This window comes from Rana temporaria, chromosome 12 (assembly GCF_905171775.1).
Source record: "Rana temporaria chromosome 12, aRanTem1.1, whole genome shotgun sequence".
NCBI lineage: Eukaryota > Metazoa > Chordata > Amphibia > Anura > Ranidae > Rana > Rana temporaria.
The window spans coordinates 133599036-133621934 of record NC_053500.1 but is presented as its reverse complement, the minus strand read 5'-3'; the positions used below and the strand labels follow the sequence as shown (position 1 = coordinate 133621934).

General features: G+C 47.2%; 1 protein-coding gene across 1 annotated transcript in view; it reads right to left on the bottom strand.

Annotated features, from left to right (window-relative positions):
* The window catches only part of CA10 (carbonic anhydrase 10), a 181191-nt gene that overhangs the window by 32494 nt on the left and 125798 nt on the right, over positions 1-22899 (bottom strand). Inside the window, exons 4-6 of the mRNA XM_040330765.1 lie at positions 3724-3909; positions 1643-1738; positions 4-76 (exon numbers count right to left, since the gene is read on the bottom strand). Coding sequence (XP_040186699.1) covers positions 4-76; positions 1643-1738; positions 3724-3909 — 355 coding nt within the window. The remainder of the gene's footprint in view (positions 1-3; positions 77-1642; positions 1739-3723; positions 3910-22899) is intronic.

The following is a 22899-nucleotide window of genomic DNA, read 5'->3' as shown; positions in this document are numbered from 1 at the left end:
TACTTTTATATGTTATTCTTGTTATAGTATCTCTGTTAAGCATTCGGTTTAGGAAAGGATTGGATGAATCTGTAACCTGAGGGAAAGCAAAAGAAAAAAAAATGTTACAAGTAATCACATAACACAGCAAATCTGTCACTTTAGCACAATTCTTCCCACTGATACCAATGACAGGACTCTATTCCTCCCACTGACACCAATGATGGGACACTATTCCTCCCACTGATACCAATGATGGGACACTATTCCTCCCACTGACACCAATGATAGGACACCATTCCTCCCACTGACACCAATGATGGGACACAATTCCTCCCACTGACACCAATGATGGGACACAATTCCTCCCACTGACACCAATGATGGGACACTATTCCTCCCACTGACACCAATGATGGGACACTATTCCTCCCACTGACACCAATGATGGGACACTATTCCTCCCACTGACACCAATGATGGATCACTATTCCTCCCACTGACACCAATGATGGGGCACTATTCCTCCCACTGACACCAATGATGGGACACTATTCCTCCCACTGACACCAATGATGGATCACTATTCCTCCCACTGACACCAATGATGGGACACATTTCCTCCCACTGACACCAATGATGGGACACTATTCCTCCCACGACACCAATGATAGGACACGATTCCTCCCACTGACACCAATGATGGGACACTATTCCTCCCACTGACACCAATGATGGGACACTATTCCTCCCACCGACACCAATGATGGGACACTATTCCTCCCACGGACACCAATGATAGGACACCATTCCTCCCACTGACACCAATGATGGGACACTTTTCCTCCCACAACACCAATGATGGGACACTATTCCTCCCACGGACACCAATGATAGGACACCATTCCTCCCACTGACACCAATGATGGGACACAATTCCTCCCACTGACACCAATGATGGGACACTACTCCTCCCACGGACACCAATGATAGGACACCATTCCTCCCACTGACACCAATGATGGGACACTATTCCTCCCACGGACACCAATGATAGGACACCATTCCTCCCACTGACACCAATGATGGGACACCATTCCTCCCACTGACACCAATGATGGGACACTATTCCTCCCACTGACACTGACAGGAGGGGAGTGAACAAAGAAGAATGACTCATTTCCGTGCTGTGCCAATCACAGGCTGGGGGGCGGGGCTTGACCAAGTTGTGTTGCATAACAGCAGTAGTGAGAAGTCTGGTCACTGACCCGGCCCCGCTGTCTGCTCGGGTTTTGTACATCTGCTATCTGGACAGAAATACAATTTCTTTAGAAGATAAAAGCTCATCTCCTTTCTACATTTTATCGGTAGATTTAGCGGTTTGCCTGGAGTTCAGCTTTACCTTTATAACGTCACGCCGCGGCTCACAAAGTCATTTCACACAGCGCCATGCCTCCGCCAGAACACAGCGTATTACAGCTAATATATATATTATTATTTTTTTTTGTACCGGACCCTTACGGATTATCCCGCAGACGGGGACATGCTCAGGCAACCATTTTACGCTCCTGATTATGTCGAGCCATCTCAGCGCCCTTGGCACGGGGACGAATGAAAATCTCCGCCGCGGTAGTGAAACCTCGCGGCCAACAAACGTACTCACTTTTATAAATATGGATATAACAACTAGGCCGTTCGGGCTCTTCGCTGCCTCCGTTACATTTGTGTACAGCTCGTGGTTGTAATGTATCAGCTGGACCTGGAGGAAGAAGAAGACAAATCCAACCAATGAGAAGGAAGAGAAGACGATTCGGGGAAATAAAACGCTGATAAATGGCGGCTCTGGTGCAATAATCCGACTGATATTAAAGTGATCCATTCAGGTTAAAATAGAAATGAAAGGCAAAACATTTGTGTATACATACAAAACAAAACATAATAAATACCTTTTTTTTTATAAGTGATCACATTTAGAGGCGGCTCTTTAATTAGACAAATTAGGCGGTCGCTTAAGGCCTCGCACTCACAGGGGCCTCACGGCTGCCTAACTCAGTGTTTCCCAACACCAGTCCTCAAGGCACACCAACAGGTCATGTTTTCAGGATTTCCCTCAGATGAAACGGCTGTGGTAATTACTAAGGCAGTGAAACTGATCAAATCACCTGTGCAAAATAATGGAAAGCCTGAAAACATGACCTGTTGGTGTGCCTTGAGGACTGGAGTTGGGAAACACTGGCCTAACTTACCCAATGCATTACCCCAATTTTGAGGGACAGGGGACCGTAATGCTGCTGTGCTCAGGCAGCGTTAAGAGCCCTGACTCAGGAGCAGGGCTGCAAGCGTCCCTAACAACCAGTGAATATCGGTGGCACCACCCCTTGTGACATCCGTTACCCAGCATGCCCTCAGTTAATGACGTCACAAGGGGGCGGGTTCACCAGGTGACATCACCAGGTGGCCCCCGCCCCTTAGTTATTAAAGAGCAGGATCTGGGGGCCGCCTTGTTAACCACTTCCGGACCGCCTCCTGCACATATACGTCGGCAGAATGGCACGGCTGGGCACATGTACGTACAGGTCCTGTACTAGTACCCAGCCGTGGGTCGCGGGCGCACGGCCCGGTCCGAAGCTCCGGGACCGGGACCGCGGGTCCCATGGACCCGAAGAACGGGGAGAGCCGTATGTAAACACGGCTTCCCCGTTCTTCACTGTGGCGGCTGCATCGATTATGTGATCCCTTTTATAGGGAGACACGATCGATGACGTCACACCTACAGCCACACCCCCCTACAGTTGTAAACACACACTAGGTGAAACAAAGCTCCTTCAGCGCCCCCTGTGGTTAACTCCCAAACTGCAACTGTCATTTTCACAATAAACAATGCAATTTAAATGCATTTTTTGCTGTGAAAATGACAATGGTCCCAAAAATGTGTCAAAATTGTCCGAAGTGTCCGCCATAATGTCGCAGTCACGAAAAAAATCGCTGATCGCCGCCATAATGAAAAAAAAATGATAAAAATGCAATAAAACTATCCCCTATTTTGTAAATGCTATAAATTTTGCGCAAACCAACCGATAAACGCTTATTGCGATTTTTTTTTACCAAAAATAGGTAGAAGAATACGTATCGGCCTAAACTGAGGAAAAAATATGTTTTATTTTATATTTTTGGGGGATATTTATTATAGCAAAAAGTAAAAAATATTGAATTTCTTTCAAAATTGTTGCTCTATTTTTGTTTATAGCGCAAAAAATAAAAACCGCAGAGGTGATCAAATACCACCAAAAGAAAGCTCTATTTGTGGGAAAAAAAGGGCGCCAATTTTGTTTGGGAGCCACATCGCACGACTGCGCAATTGTCTGTTAAAGCGACGCAGTGCCGAATTGTAAAAACCCCTTGGGTCATTTAGCAGCATATTGGTCCGGTCCTTAAGTGGTTAAAGGGGGCTTCCAGATTCCAATAAGCCCCCCTGCCCGCAGACCCCCACAACCACCGGCCAGGGTTGTGGGGAAGAGGTTCTTGTCCTTGAATTATTTTACTGTCAAATATTTGTTTCACTCTCTCAGGTTCATTTAAAGGGGTTGTGTACAATTTTTTTTTTTTTAAGTTTGTTGGCCGAAAGTCCGACCGTGTGTACGGGCCTTAAGGCATACATTTGACAATACAGTGTATTTGCGGGATAGCGTTGCCACAAATCGGCCTTTTCTTTCTAACCTGGAGGGAAGAAAATCGCAGCCTTACCTCCCCAGAAAAGGCCTGCCCGTTAAGAAGGTGTTCTGAGCCTTGGCCGTCCTCGCTGCCGAAATGTAAGCGGATTTCTTCTAAGCGATGGCTGTAGGTGAGAGGCCCGCCGGATATATTCACTAGATGCTCCTTGTCCAGCCGCAAGGAGACGTGTCTCCCCGTGTTGTACATGGTCCCGCTCACCTGCAATCAACGGCAAAGAACAGACGCGGTTCAGATGGCGAGGAATTGCGTTCATCTTCAACAGAAGCTCTTAAAGGCTGAACTCCGAGCAGATATAAAAGACGCCAATGAATACAGCTCTGTGTTTATTAATACATCATTAAATATATATTACCTTGAAGGGGTAGGGCAGGGTGGTTACGTTCCTTTATATGGGGGGGAACAAGGCAGGGTGGCTACGTTCCTTCATATAGTGGGGCCAAGACAGAGTGGCTACATTCCTACATACAGTGGGACCAAGGCAGGGTGACTATGGTCCTATATATAGGGGAACCAAGGCAGGGTGGCTATGTTCCTAAATACAGTGGGACCAAGGTAAGGTGGCTACGTTCCTACATACAGTGGGACCAAGGCAGGGTGGCTACGTTCCTTCATATAGTGGGGCCAAGGCAGGATGGCTACGTTCCTTCATATAGTGGGGCCAAGGCAGGGTGGCTACCTTCTTACATACAGTGGGACCAAGGCAGGGTGGCTACGTTCCTACATACAGTGGGACCCAGGCAGGGTGGCTACGTTCCTACATACAGTGGGACCAAGGCTGGGTGGCTACGTTCCTTCATGCAGTGAGACCAAGGCAGGGTGGCTACGTTCCTACATACAGTGGGACCAGGGCAGGGTGGCTATGTTTCTTCATATAGTGGGACCAAGGCAGGGTGGCTACTTTTCTACATACAGTGGGAGCAAGGCAGGGTGGCTGCGTTCCTTCATAAAGTGTAACCAAGGCAGGATGGCTACGTTCCTACATACAGTGGGACCAAGGCAGGGTGGCTATGTTCCTACATATAGTGGGACCAAGGCAGGGTGGCTATGTTCCTACATACAGGGGGAGCAAGGCAGGGTGGCTATGTTCCTACATATAGTGGGACCAAGGCAGGGTGGCTACGTTCCTACATATAGTGGGACCAAGGCAGGGTGGCTATGTTCCTACATACAGGGGGAGCAAGGCAGGGTGGCTATGTTCCTACATATAGTGGGACCAAGGCAGGGTTGCTACTTTTCTACATACAGTGGGAGCAAGGCAGGGTGGCTGCGTTCCTTCATAAAGTGTGACCAAGGCAGGATGGCTACGTTCCTACATACAGTGGGACCAAGGCAGGGTGGCTATGTTCCTACATATAGTGGGACCAAGGCAGGGTGGCTATGTTCCTACATACAGGGGGAGCAAGGCAGGGTGGCTACGTTCCTACATATAGTGGGACCAAGGCAGGGTGGCTATGTTCCTACATATAGTGAGACCAAGGCAGGGTGGCTATGTTCCTACATATAGTGGGGCCAAGGCAGGGTGGCTACGTTCCTTCATATAGTGGGGCCAAGGCAGGGTGGCTACGTTCCTACATATAGTGGGACCAAGGCAGGGTGGCTATGTTCCTACATATAGTGGGACCAAGGCAGGGTGGCTATGTTCCTACATATAGTGGGACCAAGGCAGGGTGGCTATGTTCCTACATATAGTGGGACCATGGCAGGGTGGCTACGTTCCTACATATAGTGGGACCAAGGCAGGGTGGCTACGTTCCTTCATATAGTGGGGCCAAGGCAGGGTGGCTACGTTCCTTCATATAGTGGGACCAAGGCAGGATGGCTATGTTCCTACATACAGTGGGACCAGGGCAGGGTGGCTATGTTTCTTCATATAGTGGGACCAAGGCAGGGTGGCTACTTTTCTACATACAGTGGGACCAAGGCAGGGTGGCTATGTTCCTTCATATAGTGGGACCAAAGCAGGATTGCTACGTTCCTACATACAGTGGGACCAAGGCAGGGTGGCTATGTTCCTTCATATAGTGGGACCAAGGCAGGGTGGCTACGATCCTACATACAGAGGGGACCATGGAGAACGAACGTAGCAAAGCCCCTGGCTGGTAAAGCAGCTCCCTTGTATGTTTTTTATCTCTATTTGTAGTGCTTTCCCTGAAGTTCGGCTTTATGTGTGCAAAAGTGAAAGAGGAACTTTCTTTTTTGGAACATTTTATTTCAGAGATAACTCATTCTATGAAAACAGCTGGAATGAACCTGAGACGCTGGTCCGGCCTCTGGTGCCTATTGTATAGTAAGACTTTATCAGGAAGGAAAGATTTCAAAGGACGCTGTTATCAAAAGAAGAAAGACTAAAATATTTGATGTAAAATAGAAGTATCGTATTCTAGAGGGTGTCCATGGGGGGAACACACATCATACCAGTACTGACATATTCTAACTGGATACAGCGGCCTAATCCTTCAAACAGACTTTCATCCTACAGCAGCCCCCACCTTCACAATGGCAACACCTTTACAAAGACAGGCAAGGCAGGGGGGGCTACATTCCTACATGCAGTGGGACCAAGGCATGGTGGCAACGTTACTGCGTACAATCCTGTCTCGGAGGTCTACAGACAATTTCTTGGACTTCATGACTTGGTTTGTGCTCTGACATGCACTGTTACCTGTGGGACCTTTATATAGACAGTTGTGGGCCTTTCCAAATCATGTCCAATCAACTGAATTTACCCCAGGTGGTCTCCAATCAAGTTGTAGAAACATCTCAAGGATGATCAGTGGAAACGATGGACCCGAGCTCAGTTCTGACTGTCATGGCAAATGCGGTGAATACTTATCAACATGGGATTTTTTATTTTTAATACATTTGCAAACATTTCAAACTTCTGTCATTATGGGGTATTGTTTGTAGAATTTTGAGGAAAATAATGGCCCGGATTCACAGACAGCGGCGCACATTTATGCCGCCGTAGCGTATCTCCTGTACGCTACGCCGACGCAGTGCAGAGAGACAAGTATGGAATTCACAAAGGACTTGCTCCCAAAACTGCGCTGGGTTTCTTAGGTGGAAGTGGGCGTGAGCCATGCAAATGAGGCGTGACCCCATGCAAATGATGGGTCGAGCGCCAGACAGATTTGTATAACGAACGGCGCAAGTTTCCAACGTAAGTGCTTGATTCACAAAGCACTTGCGTGTAAACTTTCGGCGGCGTAGCGTAAAGCCGTCCGGTGCAAGCCCGCCTAATTCAAATGGGCCGTGTACCATTTAAATTAGGCGCGTTCCCACGCCGAACGTTCTGCGCATGCTCCGTTTGGAAATTTCCCGCCGTGCTTTGCGCGAAATTACGGCGCCCCGACGTGTTTTTTGAACGGCGACGTGCGTAACGTACTTTCGTATTCCCGGACGTGTTACGCAAAAAAAAAAAAATTGAAATTTCGACGCGGGAACGACGGCCATACTTTAACATGGCTGGTCTAAATCTAAGCCATGAAATAGCAGGCTTAAGATTGCGACGGGAAAAACCGACTAGCGACGACGTAAGAGAATGCGACGAACGCGCGTACCTTCGTGGATCGCCGTAAACAGCTAATTTGCATACCCGACGCTGGAAAACGACGCAAACTCCACCCATCGGCCGCCAGGGAGAATTACACCTACGATCCGAAGGCGTATGAAGCCGTACGCCTGTCGGATCTATGCCAAAAGCCGTCTTATCTTGGTTTGAGGATTCCAAATCAAGATACGACGCGGCAAATTTGAAAATACGCCGGCGTATCAGTAGATACGCCGGCGTATTTCTGCTGTGAATCTGGCCCAAAATGCGGAAAAGGTGAAGCGCTGTGAATATAAAGATAAATAAGAAAGCGCTAACATCTCACATAAAAAAAAAATGACAATGGCGTTCCTTTACCTTGTGAATGGTCCTTTGAGATTATGCAATAAATAAAAACTATTAAAGGATTACAATCCCTTCTCATTGAAAAGCCCGAGCTTGTGTAAACACTTATCAATAAATGGCAGCGTCTAATCCAACTCCCCGATTTACAGAATGATGCTAATGGCGCGATGTAATGAGCTGATTACACGCCGATGTTTGCAACAACAAATTCCTACTCTCCGGGGTACGCACCCCTGCTAATTTTACTCCAATCCTGATTTCCCATGTCAGTCCCATTGTACTCAAAACTGCCATTTAGGCGCAGTGTCTATCAGATAACCCGCCGTATTATTGCTGTCTGATGAGAAATTAGTGAGGCATGAATACATTACTCCGTTCATGTACGTTTAATGCAACGGATCGTTGGGTAAGCAAGATCAGCAAATTGATGCCCAGGTGAGTGAGCCAGGGTATCAGATGCTGCCCTGGGATAGAGCATAAAAACATTTGAGCGCTGGGACGGAAGGTCTGCTATATTTGAACTGAAATACGAAACTATTTGCTGCCTGTGCAGTCTGAGCTACTGCAGAGGGACCTAAAGGGGCCAGGGGCCCATTAAAATGGCACAGTCTATGGGTTGTCAGCCAAGTGGTTGAAATGGACATTCTCAACGCTGTATCCTGGCCTAGACCTAGGGCACCCGCCGGCTTGCTCTACACTGTTAGGCAAATTGGTCTAGCTCCCCCATAAAGCGACCGCACTGCTCCGGTATGCGGGCGCCCGGCATTCCGCAACTGTGGTGGGTGGTCGCCGCTTCTAATTTTGACTGTCCTACCATCCTGGACCACATGCTGCACCATTGGCATGATATCTTCTTAGTCCTTTCCATAAAATTATCAGAAATTTGTGCTTAACCACTTCCCGCCCGGCCTATAGCCGATTTACGTCCGGGAAGTGGTTCTGAAATCCTGACAGGACGTTCCAGAACGTCCTGCAGGATTTCATGCCGCGCGCGCCTGTGGGGGCGCGCAGCGCGGAGATCGGTGATGCGGGGTGTCAGTCTGACACCCTGCATCTCCGATCTCGGTAAAGAGCCTCCGGCGGAGACTCTTTACCACGTGATCAGCCGTGTCCAATGACGGCTGATCACGATGTAAACAGGAAGAGCTGATTGTTTACCAGCGCAGCCCCCCCTCGGATCGCCACACTGGACCACCAGGGATGCCCACCCTGGACCACCAGGGTGGGCAAAAAAAAAAAAAAAAGCCTGCAAAAAAAATAAAAATAAAGTCTGCAATAAAAAAAAATACATAAAAAAAAAAAAAAGATGCCAATCAGTGCCCACAAATGGGCACTGACTGGCAACCTGGTAAAATCAGTGCTGCCCCACAGTGTCCATCAGTGCCACCCCAGTGTCCATCAGTGCCACCCCACAGTGTCCATCAGTGCCACCCCACAGTGTCCATCAGTGCCACCCCACAGTGCCCACCTATCAGTGCCCATCTGTGCCACCCATAAGTATCCATCAGTGCCACCCATAAGTGCCGCCCATGAGTGCCCATCTGTGCCGCCCATGAGTGCCCAGTGCCGCCTATGTGTGCCCATCAGTGCCGCCTACGTGTGCCCATCAGTGCCGCCTATGTGTGCCCATCAGTGCCGCCTATGTGTGCCCATCAGTGCCGCATACCAGCGCCGCCAATCAGTGCCACCTCATCTGTGCCCGTTAGTACTACCTCATCGATGTCCATCAGTGCCATCTCATCGGTGCCCATTAGTGCCGCCATATCAGTGCCCGTAATTGAAAGAGAAAAACGTATTTACAAAAAAATTTACAGAAAAAAATAAAAACGTAATTTTTTTTCAAAATTTTCAGTCTTTTTTTAGTTGTTGCGCAAAAAAAAAAAAAACGCAGAGGTGATCAAATACCACCAAAAGAAAGCTCTATTTGTGGGGAAAAAAGGACGCCAATTTTGTTTGGGTACAGTGTAGCACGACCGCGCAATTGCCATTCAAAGTGCGACAGTGCTGAAAGCTGAAAAATGCCTTGGGCGGGAAGGTGCGTAAGTGCCTGGTATGGAAGTGGTTAAAGTAGAACTATAAGCAACACTCAGTTTCGTTTTTACCATCCCTGTCCCATTGCGGAGATTTCCCTTCACTTTCTGCCCCATAGCCAAACAGGAAGTGAGAGGAAATCTATGCAAATTAAGGTAATCGATTGCCCCCCCCCCCCCCCGCAGGCCCTCAGAACTACTCGAAAATTTCAGGGCGCGTTCGCGACCCGGTCCGAAGCTCCGTGACCGCGCTCGCGGGACTCGCGGACCCGATCGCCGCCGGTGTCACAGGAGCTGAAGAACGGGGAGAGGTGAGTGTAAACAAACCTTTCCAGTTCTTCTCTGTGGCAGTGTCAGTGATCGTCTGTTCCCTGTCATAGGGAACGATGATCAGTGTCATCACACGTACAGCCACGCCCCCTACAGTAAGAAACACACATGAGGTCACACTTAACCCCTACAGCGCCCCCTAGTGGTTAACCCCATCACTGCCATTGTCATTTTCACAGTAATCAGTGCATTTTTATAGCACCTTTCGCTGTGAAAAGGTCAATGGTCCCAAAAATGTGTCAAAAGTGTCCGCCATAATGTCGCAGTCACGACAAAAAAAATCGCTGATCGCCGCCATTACTAGTAAAAAAAAATATTAAGAAAAATGCCATAAAACTATCCCCTATTTTGTAGACGCTATAACTTTTGCGCAAACCAATCAATAAACGCTTATTGTGATTTTTTTACCAAAAATATGTAGAAGAATACGTATCGGCCTAAACTGAGGAAAAAAATAATATTTATATATTTTTGGGGATATTTATTATAGCAAAAAGTAAAAAATATATATTTCTTTTAATTGTCGCTATATTTTTGTTTATAGCGCAAAAAATAAAAACCGCAGAGGTGATCAAATACCACCAAAAGAAAGCTCTATTTGTGGGAAAAAAAGGACGCCAATTTTGTTTGGGAGCCACGTCGCAAGACCGCGCAATTGTCAGTTAAAGCGACGCAGTGCCGAATCGCAAAAAGGGGCCAGGTCCTTAACCTGCATAATGGTCCGGGGCTTAACCGGTTAAAGTGGGAAAATCAATTTTCCATTGCTTATTACCCAAAAAAAAACCTAACCACCTTAGGAGGAACCTTTGGGTTCCATAGAATCCTGGTTGAGAAAGGCTGCTTTATTGTATGTTGTGGCGTTATGGGTTAACGCAGCCCATTCATTCTTATTGAGTTTCAATGCTGGAGAAAATATCCAAAACTCAAAAATAAATAAAAAAAGTTGGCTTTACAAATGCTTTAAATTACAACGCTGTTTGCCTTTAAATATAATTTAGTAGCAAAAAAAAAAAAAGAAAAGGCCATCACAAATCTGTTACAGGGGACTAAAAAAAACGATGAAAGGAGCTGAACTTTGGCGCTAAGCCGTAACGATGACAAGGACTTAACCACGTCGCGAAACGAACAGACGAGTTTTTAATTTGCATGACAAAGGACGGCGAGTAAATGGAAATTGTGTCTTGTTTGGCGTCTTTAATAAACTCGCTCTGTTCATTTTCTGAGACGTTCGCAATAATCACAGAGGACTCTGCGTAGGTCAGAACATTTGGAAGAAGCTTTTCACCCACTTCCTACTGGAGAGCTTGTATCTCTCATTACCGCTCTGATAATAAGCGCAGAAAAACACGCTTTATAAAAAATAGGAACGGCAAAGCCGCCGATAGTCGGGGGAATGGCTGCAGACGGCACAAGGGAGGCCGCCTTCAATACGGTTCAATAAATTTTCTCACGCTGTCACTCAAGCCAGTATAGATCGTCCCTAATCCCGCACACAGCAGCCCGCCTAATTTATAGCTTCATAATGCGGCCGCAAACAAAACAATCGTTTATCATTTAGATACAGCCGAATAGAATCATTGTTTATTAATATGGCACGTGTTGTATCCCTGATGAAATATTCAGATTTTGCCAACTTTAGAGGAAAGACATTTACCAAACCAAATACCGTATATACTGGAGTATAAGCCGACCCGAATATAAGCCGAGGCACCTAATTTTACCACAAAAAATGGGAAAATGTATTGACTCGAGTATAAGCCGAGGGTGTCCATCTGCATGCCTCACTGTGCCTCACTTTGCCTCACTGTTTCCATGTGCATGCCTCACTGTGCCCATGCCTCACTGTGCCCATGCCTCACTGTGCCCATGCCTCACTGTGTCCATGACTAGACTTACGTTTAACATGGCAGCAAACTTTGCACACTTGTAGAGGAGAACTGGGGCTACATGTGTGCCAGATTTTGGGTCCAGGGGACCTACGCATACCTCCCAACATTTTAAAAGTCCACTGCGGGACAGTTGTTGAGCGGAGGGGGGGGGGATCGAGGCTGTTGAGCAGGGGGGGGGTCGAGGTTGTTGAGCAGGGGGGGGGCCAGGTGGATGCCTCTCACCTTTTCACAGAATGTCTCCTCCCTCAGCAGTCATCGACACGCCGCTACGGTTCCTCCTCCAGCAGTACTGCCCATTCAGCTCCGCCCGCCTCCTCCTATAGTTCGGCTGCCATTCAGCTCCGCCCGCCTCCTCCAGCAGTACTGCCCATTCAGCTCAGCCCGCCTCCTCCTATAGTTCGGCTGCCATTCAGCTCCGCCCGCCTCCTCCTATAGTACGGCTGCCATTCAGCTCCGCCCGCCTCCTCCTATAGTATGGCTGCCATTCAGCTCCGCCCGCCTCCTCCTATAGTACGGCTGCCATTCAGCTCCGCCCGCCTCCTCCTATAGTACGGCTGCCATTCAGCTCCGCCCGCCTCCTCCTATAGTATGGCTGCCATTCAGCTCCGCCTGCCTCCTCCTATAGGCTGCCATTCAGCTCCACCCGCCTTCTCCAGCAGTACTGCCCTTTCAGCTCCGCCCGCCTCCTCCTACAGTACTGAGCGGGGGGGGGGGGAGATCGGATCCTCTCAGTGCGGGAAATTTAACCCTTTTGCGGGACTGCGGGAATATGCAGTCAGTGCAGGAAAATCCCGCAGAATCCGTGCTTGTTGGGAGGTATGCCTACGGGTGTGCCGGGTCCCCACAGTTACCGGAGAAACTGGGAGTCTATGGAAGAGGTGCACGACTTTGAAAAATCGGTGCTCCCCGCCCACAGGTCCCCCGAACAACAAACTTGCAGAGGAAGAGGCTATATGTGTGCCAAGTTTGGGGTCGAGGGAAGTTAAGGCCGGCCGGTACCGGGTCCCCAAAGTCCGTGAGATCAGGCGCAAAAAGGTGACTCGAGTAAAAGCGGAGGGGTGTATTTTCAGCACAACATTTTTTTCTGAAAGACTCGGCTTATACTCGAGTATATACGCTAATAGAAAATGTTACGTTTAACCACTTCCCTACCGCTGGACGTCATATGACGTCTTGGACTTGGGGGGGGGGGGGGGGGTTATCTGAATGTGTCTGCAGCTACAGGCATCATTCAGATATCCTTCTTTTCAGCAGACGATTTTGCGCACCATAAGAACGATCATATCGGCAGTTACACCGATTGATCGTTCTTATAGGCGGCGGGAGGGGACGTGCTTCTCCGGGCTTCTCCGGGCTCTCCCGTGCGATTTTATTTACAGGAATAAAAGTGATCAAATTTTTTTTTTTTTTTACAAAAAGTGTCAAAATAAAAAAATTAAGTAAAAAAAAAAAATTAAATAAATATGTAGCGCCCGGTTACTTTTCAGAACCGGTGCTAGTGTAAATTTAGAGGGGGTCAGAGAGTTAAATGACTCTGACCAGGTTAATTTGTTTAAATTGGAGCCTCTGCTTTGGCTGTGCTGTGGGTTCATGCTGTTGTTTCTGGGGTGCTGATAACACCCCAGGACGACACGTGGCAGCAGTGGAGTCATGGGTTTGGATATTTCTTCCCGGCAGCCTATCAGGAGGAGGTTTCCTCACTGTGCATGCTGGGGAGGTGTATTTATGGGGCAGACGCAATTTTCTTGGGTCTTCTTCCCGTGTGGCACCCACCTTCAGGGTAGCCATACCACAGCACCCCGGCAAATGGCCTCCTGGGGCCAGGGTGTGCGTGCTACGCAGTGTTCCTGGTTCCGGGACCACGTTGGCCCGGAGCATCTGATCTGACGCTGGGGCCCAGTGATCAGCTGGGTTCCCAATCTGATGAGCTGTCCGTCCTGTTGGAGGAGGCTGTCCGGTGGAGAGTTTGCCTGAGGAGTGCCAAGAGAGGCTGGTGTTCCAAGAGGGGCCTGACCATCCATCGGGGACCAAGGGAAACTGGGTACTGAGAGGCTGAATGTTGGTCGCCTATCAGTCGGTAACCTAACCAAAACTACCTGAAGGAGATCCGGGTGCTGAATGTGTTAATGAGGATTCCGGACCACCATAATCTCCATTATTTTCAACGATTGGGAAGGTCTGTGGCAGAGACTTAACCCCAAGTTCCGAGTGACATTCTGGCTGCCAGGCTGGTGAGAGAGGCCTGTCCCGGTGCGCTATACCCACTCTGGCTAGTGTGGTGAAACTGTTTCCTATCTACATACACCTGAATCTGTCATTCTCCATTTTTGCTATATCTTCACTCTTCACCATGTTCTACCGTTTTTACCCGGCTGCAGTGGCGTATCTAGGGTATGGCAGCCATGGCAAGTGCCATGGGCACCATGGGGAGGGGGGCAGCAAAAAGCCACCCCCCTGCATGAAAAAAACCCACCCGTCCTCCCGCCGCCGCCTCCCGCACTAATGTAGCTCCCGGCGCCACGCCCACCCTGCTGAAGCGCAACGCAGGCACAGCAATTGCTAATATTTCTCCTTCTGCCTGGGGAGGGGAGTGACAGGTGCATCCAAGATGACCAATGACTGGCCAGACCAGATCCACATAGGGTGGTGGCTGCATTTGATGGGCACAGTGGCTGCAATTGATTTCTTTTTTTTTCAGTTTGTTTGCGCCCACAAAAAATGTTCACCACCAGCCGCCAGTGGTCCCCAGTGTCCCTCTCTGTCCCCGCCGTGTCCCTGGTTATCTGAAAGATGGGTTTCCAATGTTTTGACAAGGGCGCAGTTTCAGTGCTTGCCATAGGCGCCATTTTCACTAGATACGCCTCTGCCCGGCTGGGTAATAAAAGCACAGAAAAGACACCTGTTGTGTGGACATTCCATTTACTACAACTCTCATCAAGTACCCTAGACGGCGGAGAAACAGAGGTAACGTGCCACCCAAAACAAACCAGCAGCTCCTCCGGGGGTAGTGCTACAAATAAATAAAAAAAATTAAAACACCCCTGTCCCCGGTAGCTCACGCTCAGAAGCGAACACACACGTAAGTCCCGCCCACACATGTAAACGCCATTCAAACCACACACGTGAGGCATCGACGCATGCGTTAGAGCGTGTGCAACAATTCTAGACTTTTAGACCCCCGATCCCTCCATAAAGAGTACCTGTCACCACCTATTACTGTTTACATTCCTTGTGACAACAATAAAAGTGATCATGGACAACTGTTGGAACAACATGGACATCTTTCGGACCAGCATGGACAAGTATCAGATCAGCATGGACAACTGTTGGAACAACATGGACATCTTTCAGAAAAGTATGGACAAGTATCAGATCAACATGGACAACTGTTGGACCAGCATGGACATCTTTCAGAAAAGTATGGACAAGTATCAGATCAACATGGACAACTGTTGGACCAGCATGGACATCTTTCAGACCAGCATGGACAAGGATCAGATCAGCATGGACAACTTTTGGACCAGCATGGACATCTTTCAGAGAAGCATGGACAAATACCAGATCAACATGGACAACTGTTGGACCAGCATGAACATATTTCAGAAAAGCATGAACAAATACCAGATCAACATGGACAACTGTTGTACCAGCATGGACATCTTTCAGACCAGCATGGACAGGAGCTAGACTAGCATGAACAAGTGCTGGACAAGCATGGACATCTTTCAGACCAGCATGGATAGGAGCCAGACCAGCATGAACAAGTGCTGGACAAGCATGGACAGGTGCTGGACCAGCATGGATAGAAGCCAGACCAGCATGGACAGGAGCCAGACCAGCATGGACAGGAGCCAGACCAGCATGGACAGGAGCCAGACCAGCATGGACAACTGTTGGAACAGCATGGACAGGAGCCAGACTAGCATGAACAAGTGCTGGACAAGCATGGACAACTGTTGGAACAGCATGGACAGGAGCCAGACCAGCATGAACAAGTACTGGACAAGCATGGACAATTTTTGGACCAGCATGGACAGGAGCCAAACCAGCATGAACAAGTGCTGGACAAGCATGGACAACTGTTGGACCAGCATGGACAGGAGCCAAACCAGCATGAACAAGTGCTGGACAAGCATGGACAGGTGCTGGACCAGCATAGACAACTGTTGGACCAGCATGGTCAGGTGTTGGACCAGCATGAACAAGCGTTGAGTGATTTATTTCTAAATGAATATATTTTGCAATGTGGCGTTAACTCACTTCCAGCGTTCTTCTGATACGTAGATGTAATTCTCCTTCCTGATGTAAATTTTATTCGCCTTTGTATTTCCTTTCCCGAGTCGGGCAACTTTTCTTTTACAAAGTGCCTATTGTTATCTTCTTAGCATTGATTATAAGAGACCATTAGAAGCATGTTGTGCTGATTGCCATAACCCACAATATGCTGGGCACACTCCACAAGCCAACGATTTTTTGTATAATGCAAACTGTGTTAATGGATTTTTATGTCTTAAAAAAAAAATGAATAATGATTCAACTCTGATGCTTTCTAGTACATGATGTTAATAGGGGGATGGCAGCGGATTTCCTCTGCTTTCAGTCATTGAACCCCATCACATTCTATGGAGGGGAGATGAAACATGTGCAGATAAACCAGGCTCTGGATTTTGAGAAGCATGGCCTCTTATCAGGATGCAGAGGGGGCCTGCCGCCTGGCCTGCTGTATTCATAGGGAACCATTCTTTTTTTTTTTTGCCATGCTTTGGGAATGCGTTTACAAACTGATAAACTTCTCCCCAAGCCCCATAGACATAAGTAGGTAGATTCAGGTAGGGGCGCCTAAACTTAAGGACGGCGTAGCCTAGCGTGTTTACACTACGCCGCCTTAAGTAAGAGAGGAAAGTACATGATTCAGAAAGCACTTACCTCCTTACTTAGAGCGGCGTAGTGTAAACACGGCGGGCATAAGGGCGCCTAATTCAAATTGCTTGGAGGGGGGCGTGTTGTATGGAAATGAGGCTTGACCTCACGTTTTTTTGCCGTTTTTTTACACTGCGCATGCGCAGGGCGCCTACATTTCCCAGGGCGCATTGCGGCTAAGTACGACGTACGGGCCTATTGATTTCGACGCGGACGTAAACGACGTAACTCCCGATTCGCGGACGACTTGCGCAAACGACGTAAAAAATTCGAACCTCGCGGCGGGACCGGCGGCCATACTTAACATTGGCTAGGCCACTAGAGCATAGCTCTAACTTCCGGTCATTCCGGTACACTGACACTGTAAGGCCTTACGAAAACAACGTTAATCGACTGCGGCGGGCTCGCGTTCGTTCGGGAATCGTCGTAAAAGCTCATTTACATAATCTACGCGGGCCGCAATGGAAGCGCCACCTAGCGGTCAGCCAAAACATTGCAATCTAAGCCGTCCTATCTTAGATATGTTTAAGTGTATCTCTGTTACAGAATACACTTAAACATAGGGCGGCGTAGATTCAGAGTTAGGTCGGCTAATCTGTAGATAAGCCGGCCTAACTCTTTCTGAATCTACCTAAAGGTCTTCACCGTTCCAACCAGGCCCGGACTGGGACAAAAAATAGGCCCTGGCATTTTAGACTGAGCAGCCCAGGGGCTAGGGTGACCACATTTCCAAACTACCATTCAGGGACACCCCCCTTCTCATAAATCAGCTTGTGCTATAACGAATGACAGCACAGTGATTGGATACAAGAGGCAGGATTTATGATTTCTCCAATCACAAGCAGGGGGCGGGGATTGTGCTCCTCCAGGCATTCCCGGCCAGGGCAAGTACTGTCAGTGAGTAAAGCGGTGATGTGGCGGCCTTTTTTGGGGCATCAGATTGGCCCAGGGGGGGGGTCTCTGTGTCAGTTTCATTCCGGGACACTGTATTGTCCTGGAATGAAGGTGCCCGGGACAGACCTGCAAAATGCGGGACTGTCCTGGGCAATACGGGACACGTGGTCACCCTACCAGGGGCGCGGCGCTTTGCGGCGGTTAATGATGGGATGTGGGGTTCCAGCACATTGTACCTCTGGACCCCTTTACATTACACAGCACCCTGCACCTCTGGACCCATTTACATTACACAGCACCCTGCACCACTGGACCCCTTTACATTACACAGCACCCTGCACCTCTGGACCCCTTTACATTACACAGACACCCCCCTAACAGTTCCTAAGCTTGGTTTGCGAGCATAATTCGTTCCAGAAACATGCTTGTAATCCAAAGCACTTGTATATCAAAGCAGTTTTTTTACAGGGTATAAAAGAGAAGAGAGGCACCTCTAAGTGTAGCAATAAGTTGCTAAATGTTGTACCTTCATTAAATGTAACCATATTGCTACACTTAGAGGCTCCTCTCTTCTCTTTTATACTCAGTTGTAACGTGACACTACTCTTATATCAAGACATCGCTTGTATATCAAGGCAAAAATTATTAAAAAATGTTGCTCATCTTGCAAAATGCTCTCAAACCAAGTTACTCTCAAACCAAGGTTTTACTGTTTTCCTTTATTACAAAATAGTGGAATACTGTCAAATAAAAAGCCAACTCAGTTTGGCTGGTACGCCTGAATCATGGACTAACAGACGAAACGCGTTGTTTTTCCCCCCAGATGTATTCAACTATTTTGTAATAAAGGATGACCATATATACTGACTTACTAGGGTGAGGCCTTTTCTGTGAACATGTGTAGCTTTGAAGGTTATCAGAGACCTTCCAGCCTAAGCACCACCTGGTACTTGAGGAAAGGGTCGTAACGTTGGCTCACCTGTTCCAGGTAAGTACACACGCATCTTTTTCTACAGGATAGGGAGGATAGGTAGGAGGAGGGGAGAGGGAACATTTTTAAGAATAGTTAGACTTGGGCTTTTCTTCCATCTGGTGCTAGGTCCACTTTAAGGGAAAATTAAAGAAAAATAAAACAGAAAAAAAAAAAAATAGAAAGAAAAAATTGAAAAAAAGAAATAGAAAAAAGAAATAGAAAAAAAATAGAAAAATAAAATAACTTGTGTGTCTGCATATTAAATGTTACACTTTAGAAACAGAATTAAGAGAACTGAGGATACTTTTTTTAATGCGTGAAGCATAATTAGTCCTGTTTGATGCTCTGGTGATGGCAACCCCCCGCGGGAATGTGAATACTGAGAGAAACGCGTCGGAGACAGGCAGTCCAACTGAAATCTACATGAAAGCGTTTTTTTTTCGGTATTAAAAAGTGCCTTGTTGGAGGCCACAGACAAGTCTGCGCTTTCTATCTTGGTCATAAAATATTCAGTTGCCTAAAGCAATGATTTTGTTTACTTCTTATGGACATCGTTAAAGAATCATTAATATGAAAAGTAAAGTTTGGTTTCTACCAATGTACGGTTTGTAGAGAGAGTGGGGGGGGGGGGGGGGGACCTCTGTCTGGTTTTTATTGCTGGAGAATTTAGGGAGAAATAAGAGCACCACAAAACAGGTTTAGGAGTATTTATTTAGTACGTATTTTAATATTATTATTATTATGATGATTATTATTATTATTATTATTATTATTATTATTATTATTAATAATAATAAAATTGGTAGTTATTCATTTATTTAGTATGTATTTTATTAGTATTTGTTTAGCATTATTGGTCTTTATTTATTTAAGTATTTATTTCATCATATAAATCCAAAGGTAAAAGCCAGCATATTTATTAATTAATATTAATATTATTATTATTATTATTTTTTTTATTATTATTATTACTATTAGTAGTAGTAGGGTTTTTTCTTTATAATTTTTTATTGCCATTTCAGATAAAAGAACAATACAATGTCTTATATATCAAGTCACATAAACTGTATCAAAACAGCCACTAAATTGCATCTCACTGTCTCTTAACTCTGATGTACATAAAGGCCCACGCCACGTAACTTCTAGGATGCTCCAGCGTATCTTTGTTTTGTATCCACAAAACAAGATACGCCTGAAGCTGGGCTAGATCCGACTGGCATACGTCTTAGTACGCCGTCGGATCTAAGGTGCATATTTACGCTGGCCGCTAGGTGGCGCTTCCGTTGATTTCCACGTAGAGTATGCAAATTAGCTAGATACGCCAATCCACAAACGTACGTCCGCCCGGCGCATTTTTTTACGTCGTTTACGTAAGGCTTTTTTCGGCGTAGCGTTACCCTTGCTCTATGAGGCGTACGCAATGTTAAGTATGGACGTCGGGCCAGCGTCGAATTGATATTGATATTGATACGCCGCGTAACTTCTAGGTTGCTCCGGCGTATCTTTTTTCTGTATTCAGAAAACAAGATACGCCGGAATTTGGCTAAGATCCGACTGGCGTAAGTCTCTTACGCCGTCGTATCTTAGTTGCATATTTACGCTGGCCGCTAGGTGGCGCTTCAGTCGATTTACGCGAGGAGTATGCAAATTAGGTAGATACGCCGATTCAGAAACGTACGTCCGCCCGGCGCATTTTTTTACGTCGTTTACGTTAGGCTTTTTCCGGCGTAAGGTTACTCCTGCTATATGAGGCGTATCCAATGTTAAGTATGGACGTCGGGCCAGCGTCGAATTTTCCGTCGTTTGCGTAAGTCGTTCGCGAATAGGGCTTTGCGTAAATTACGTTCACGTCGAAAGCATTGACTATTTGCGACGTGATTAGGAGCATGCGCACTGGAAAACGTTCACGGACGGTGCATGCGCCGTTCGTTAGAGATGTCATTTACGCGGGGTCATGTTTTATTCACATAAAACACGCCCACCTCTTCAAAATTGTAATTCTGCGCGATTACCCCGGCAGATGTACGCTACGCTGCCGTAACTTAGGGCGCAGGTTCTTTGTGAATCCAGCCCCTGCCTCACTAAGTAACGGCGGCGTAGCGTATCTGAGAAACGCTACGCCCGCACAAACTTACGGCGGGCTATCTGAATCTAGCCCATTGCCATTCCTCCCAACATTTTGAGATGGGAATGAGGGACGCCTACTAACAAACCTATGTAGGCATAGGACACGCCCCCTACCACACCCCCTTAAAGGAGAATTAACAAAAAAAAAGGGTAATTAAATCCACAATGGCTTTTTTTTTATCACTGCTATTCTTTATATTGGATTTTAAAATGTACAAATGCAGCGATTTAGAAATCAGATAAAAGGTTTAGCACTGGGAAACATTTTATGAAAGATAAAAAGTGCATTTTATATACATCTATATAGATCAGACCAAAATGAGGGACAAATGAGGAGGATTGTGTTCTCCTATATACACAGGGCTGTCTTCGGTAATTACCAGAGCCGACCATCGGGTGCCAGTGACCAATCAGTGGCCGGCACCCGCTGATTGGTTCGTACAGCAACAAATCGATGCACAGCCAGGGCAGCGGGAGCACGTGAGTGCGCTCCCTACCCCGGTCCTAGGTACGTGATCTTGCGCACAGCCGCCTCCCTGCCACAGTATATGTGCGATGGGTGGTCGTAAGGTGGTTAACGACTTCAGACCCGCGCTATTGACAAAAGACGTCAACAGCGCGGCTCTCAAGTGCCAAGTGGACGTCTTTGGACGTCTTTTTAAAAGCATTACCCGCGCGCGCCACTGGGTGGCGCGCAGCGGGTAAACACTGTCCCGGCGCATCGCTAAAGAGCCGATGCGTGTACCTGGCGGCCGCAATGTCCGCCAGGTACACGCGATCGGCGGTGACACAGCAGGTGACAGCAGGGACGTGGAGCTCTGTGTGTGTAAACACAGAGCTCCACGTGCTGTCAGAGGAGAGAGGAGACCGATCTGTGTCCCTTGTACATGGGGACACAGCATCAGTCACCTCCCCCAGTCAGTCCCCTTCCCCCACAGTTAGAACACACCCAGGGAATACATTTAACCCCTTCCTCACCCCCTAGTGTTAACCCCTTCCCTGCCAGTCACATTTGAACAGTAATTAGTGCATTTTTATAGCACTGATCGCTGTATAAATGTGAATGGTCCCAAATTTGTGTCAAAAGTGTCCGATACGTCCGCCGCAATATCGCAGTCCCAATAAAAATCGCAGATCGCCGCCATTACTAGTAAAAAAATAAAATAAAAAAAATCATAATACTGTCCCCTATTTTGTAGGCGCTATAACTTTTGCGCAAACCAGTCGCTAATTGCGATTTTTTTTTCAAAAATACGTAGAAAAATACGTATCGGCCTTAACTGAGAAAAAAAATATTAAAAAAAAAAAAATGGGATATTTATTATAGCAACAAGTAAAAAATATATATATTTTTTAAATTGTCGCTCTTTTTTTGTTTATAGCGCAAGAAATAAAAACCGCAGAGGTGATCAAATACCACCAAAAGAAATCTCTATTTGTGGGGAAAAAAGGACGTCAATTTTGTTTGGGAGCCACGTCGCACGACCGCGCAAATGTCGGTTAAAGCGACGCAGTGCCGGAAGCTGAAATTTCGCCTGGGCACGAAGGGGGTTTATGTGCCCAGTAAGCAAGTGGTTAAAGAAAGAAAACTAACGCAGCCATCACATGCAAGAATTGGTAAGCTGCAATATAATAAATATTTGCTTTTGGGTTTAATACGGCTTTAAGTGCTGGGAGGAATTGATTGAAGTGTCTTCTCATTGTGTTATATCACGAGTGCTGGATATGCGCTCTGCAGGCAGAATACTCATCCCCTCCGCCGCCTGCTTCCTGGCCCCGCGACAAGGACACAGCTCCGTTATGTGTGAAGGAAGCAGCCCGCTGCCAAACAGCATCTGACTCATGAGATCCACAAGATACGTTTCCTCCCCGATACCTGCTGTGTACTCCAGCACTACACCGGGATAAGGACGGGGCTGCTTTTACATTTTACAGATCAGAAAATCATCCTACAGATCGCATTCACACATACACTATATGATCAAAAGTATTGGGACGCCTGCCTTTACACACACATAAAACTTTAATGGCATCCCAGTCCTAGTCTGTAGGGTTCAATGTTGAGTTGGCCCCGCCCTTCACAGCTATAACAGCTTCAACTCTTCTGGGAAGGCTGTCCACAAGGTTTAG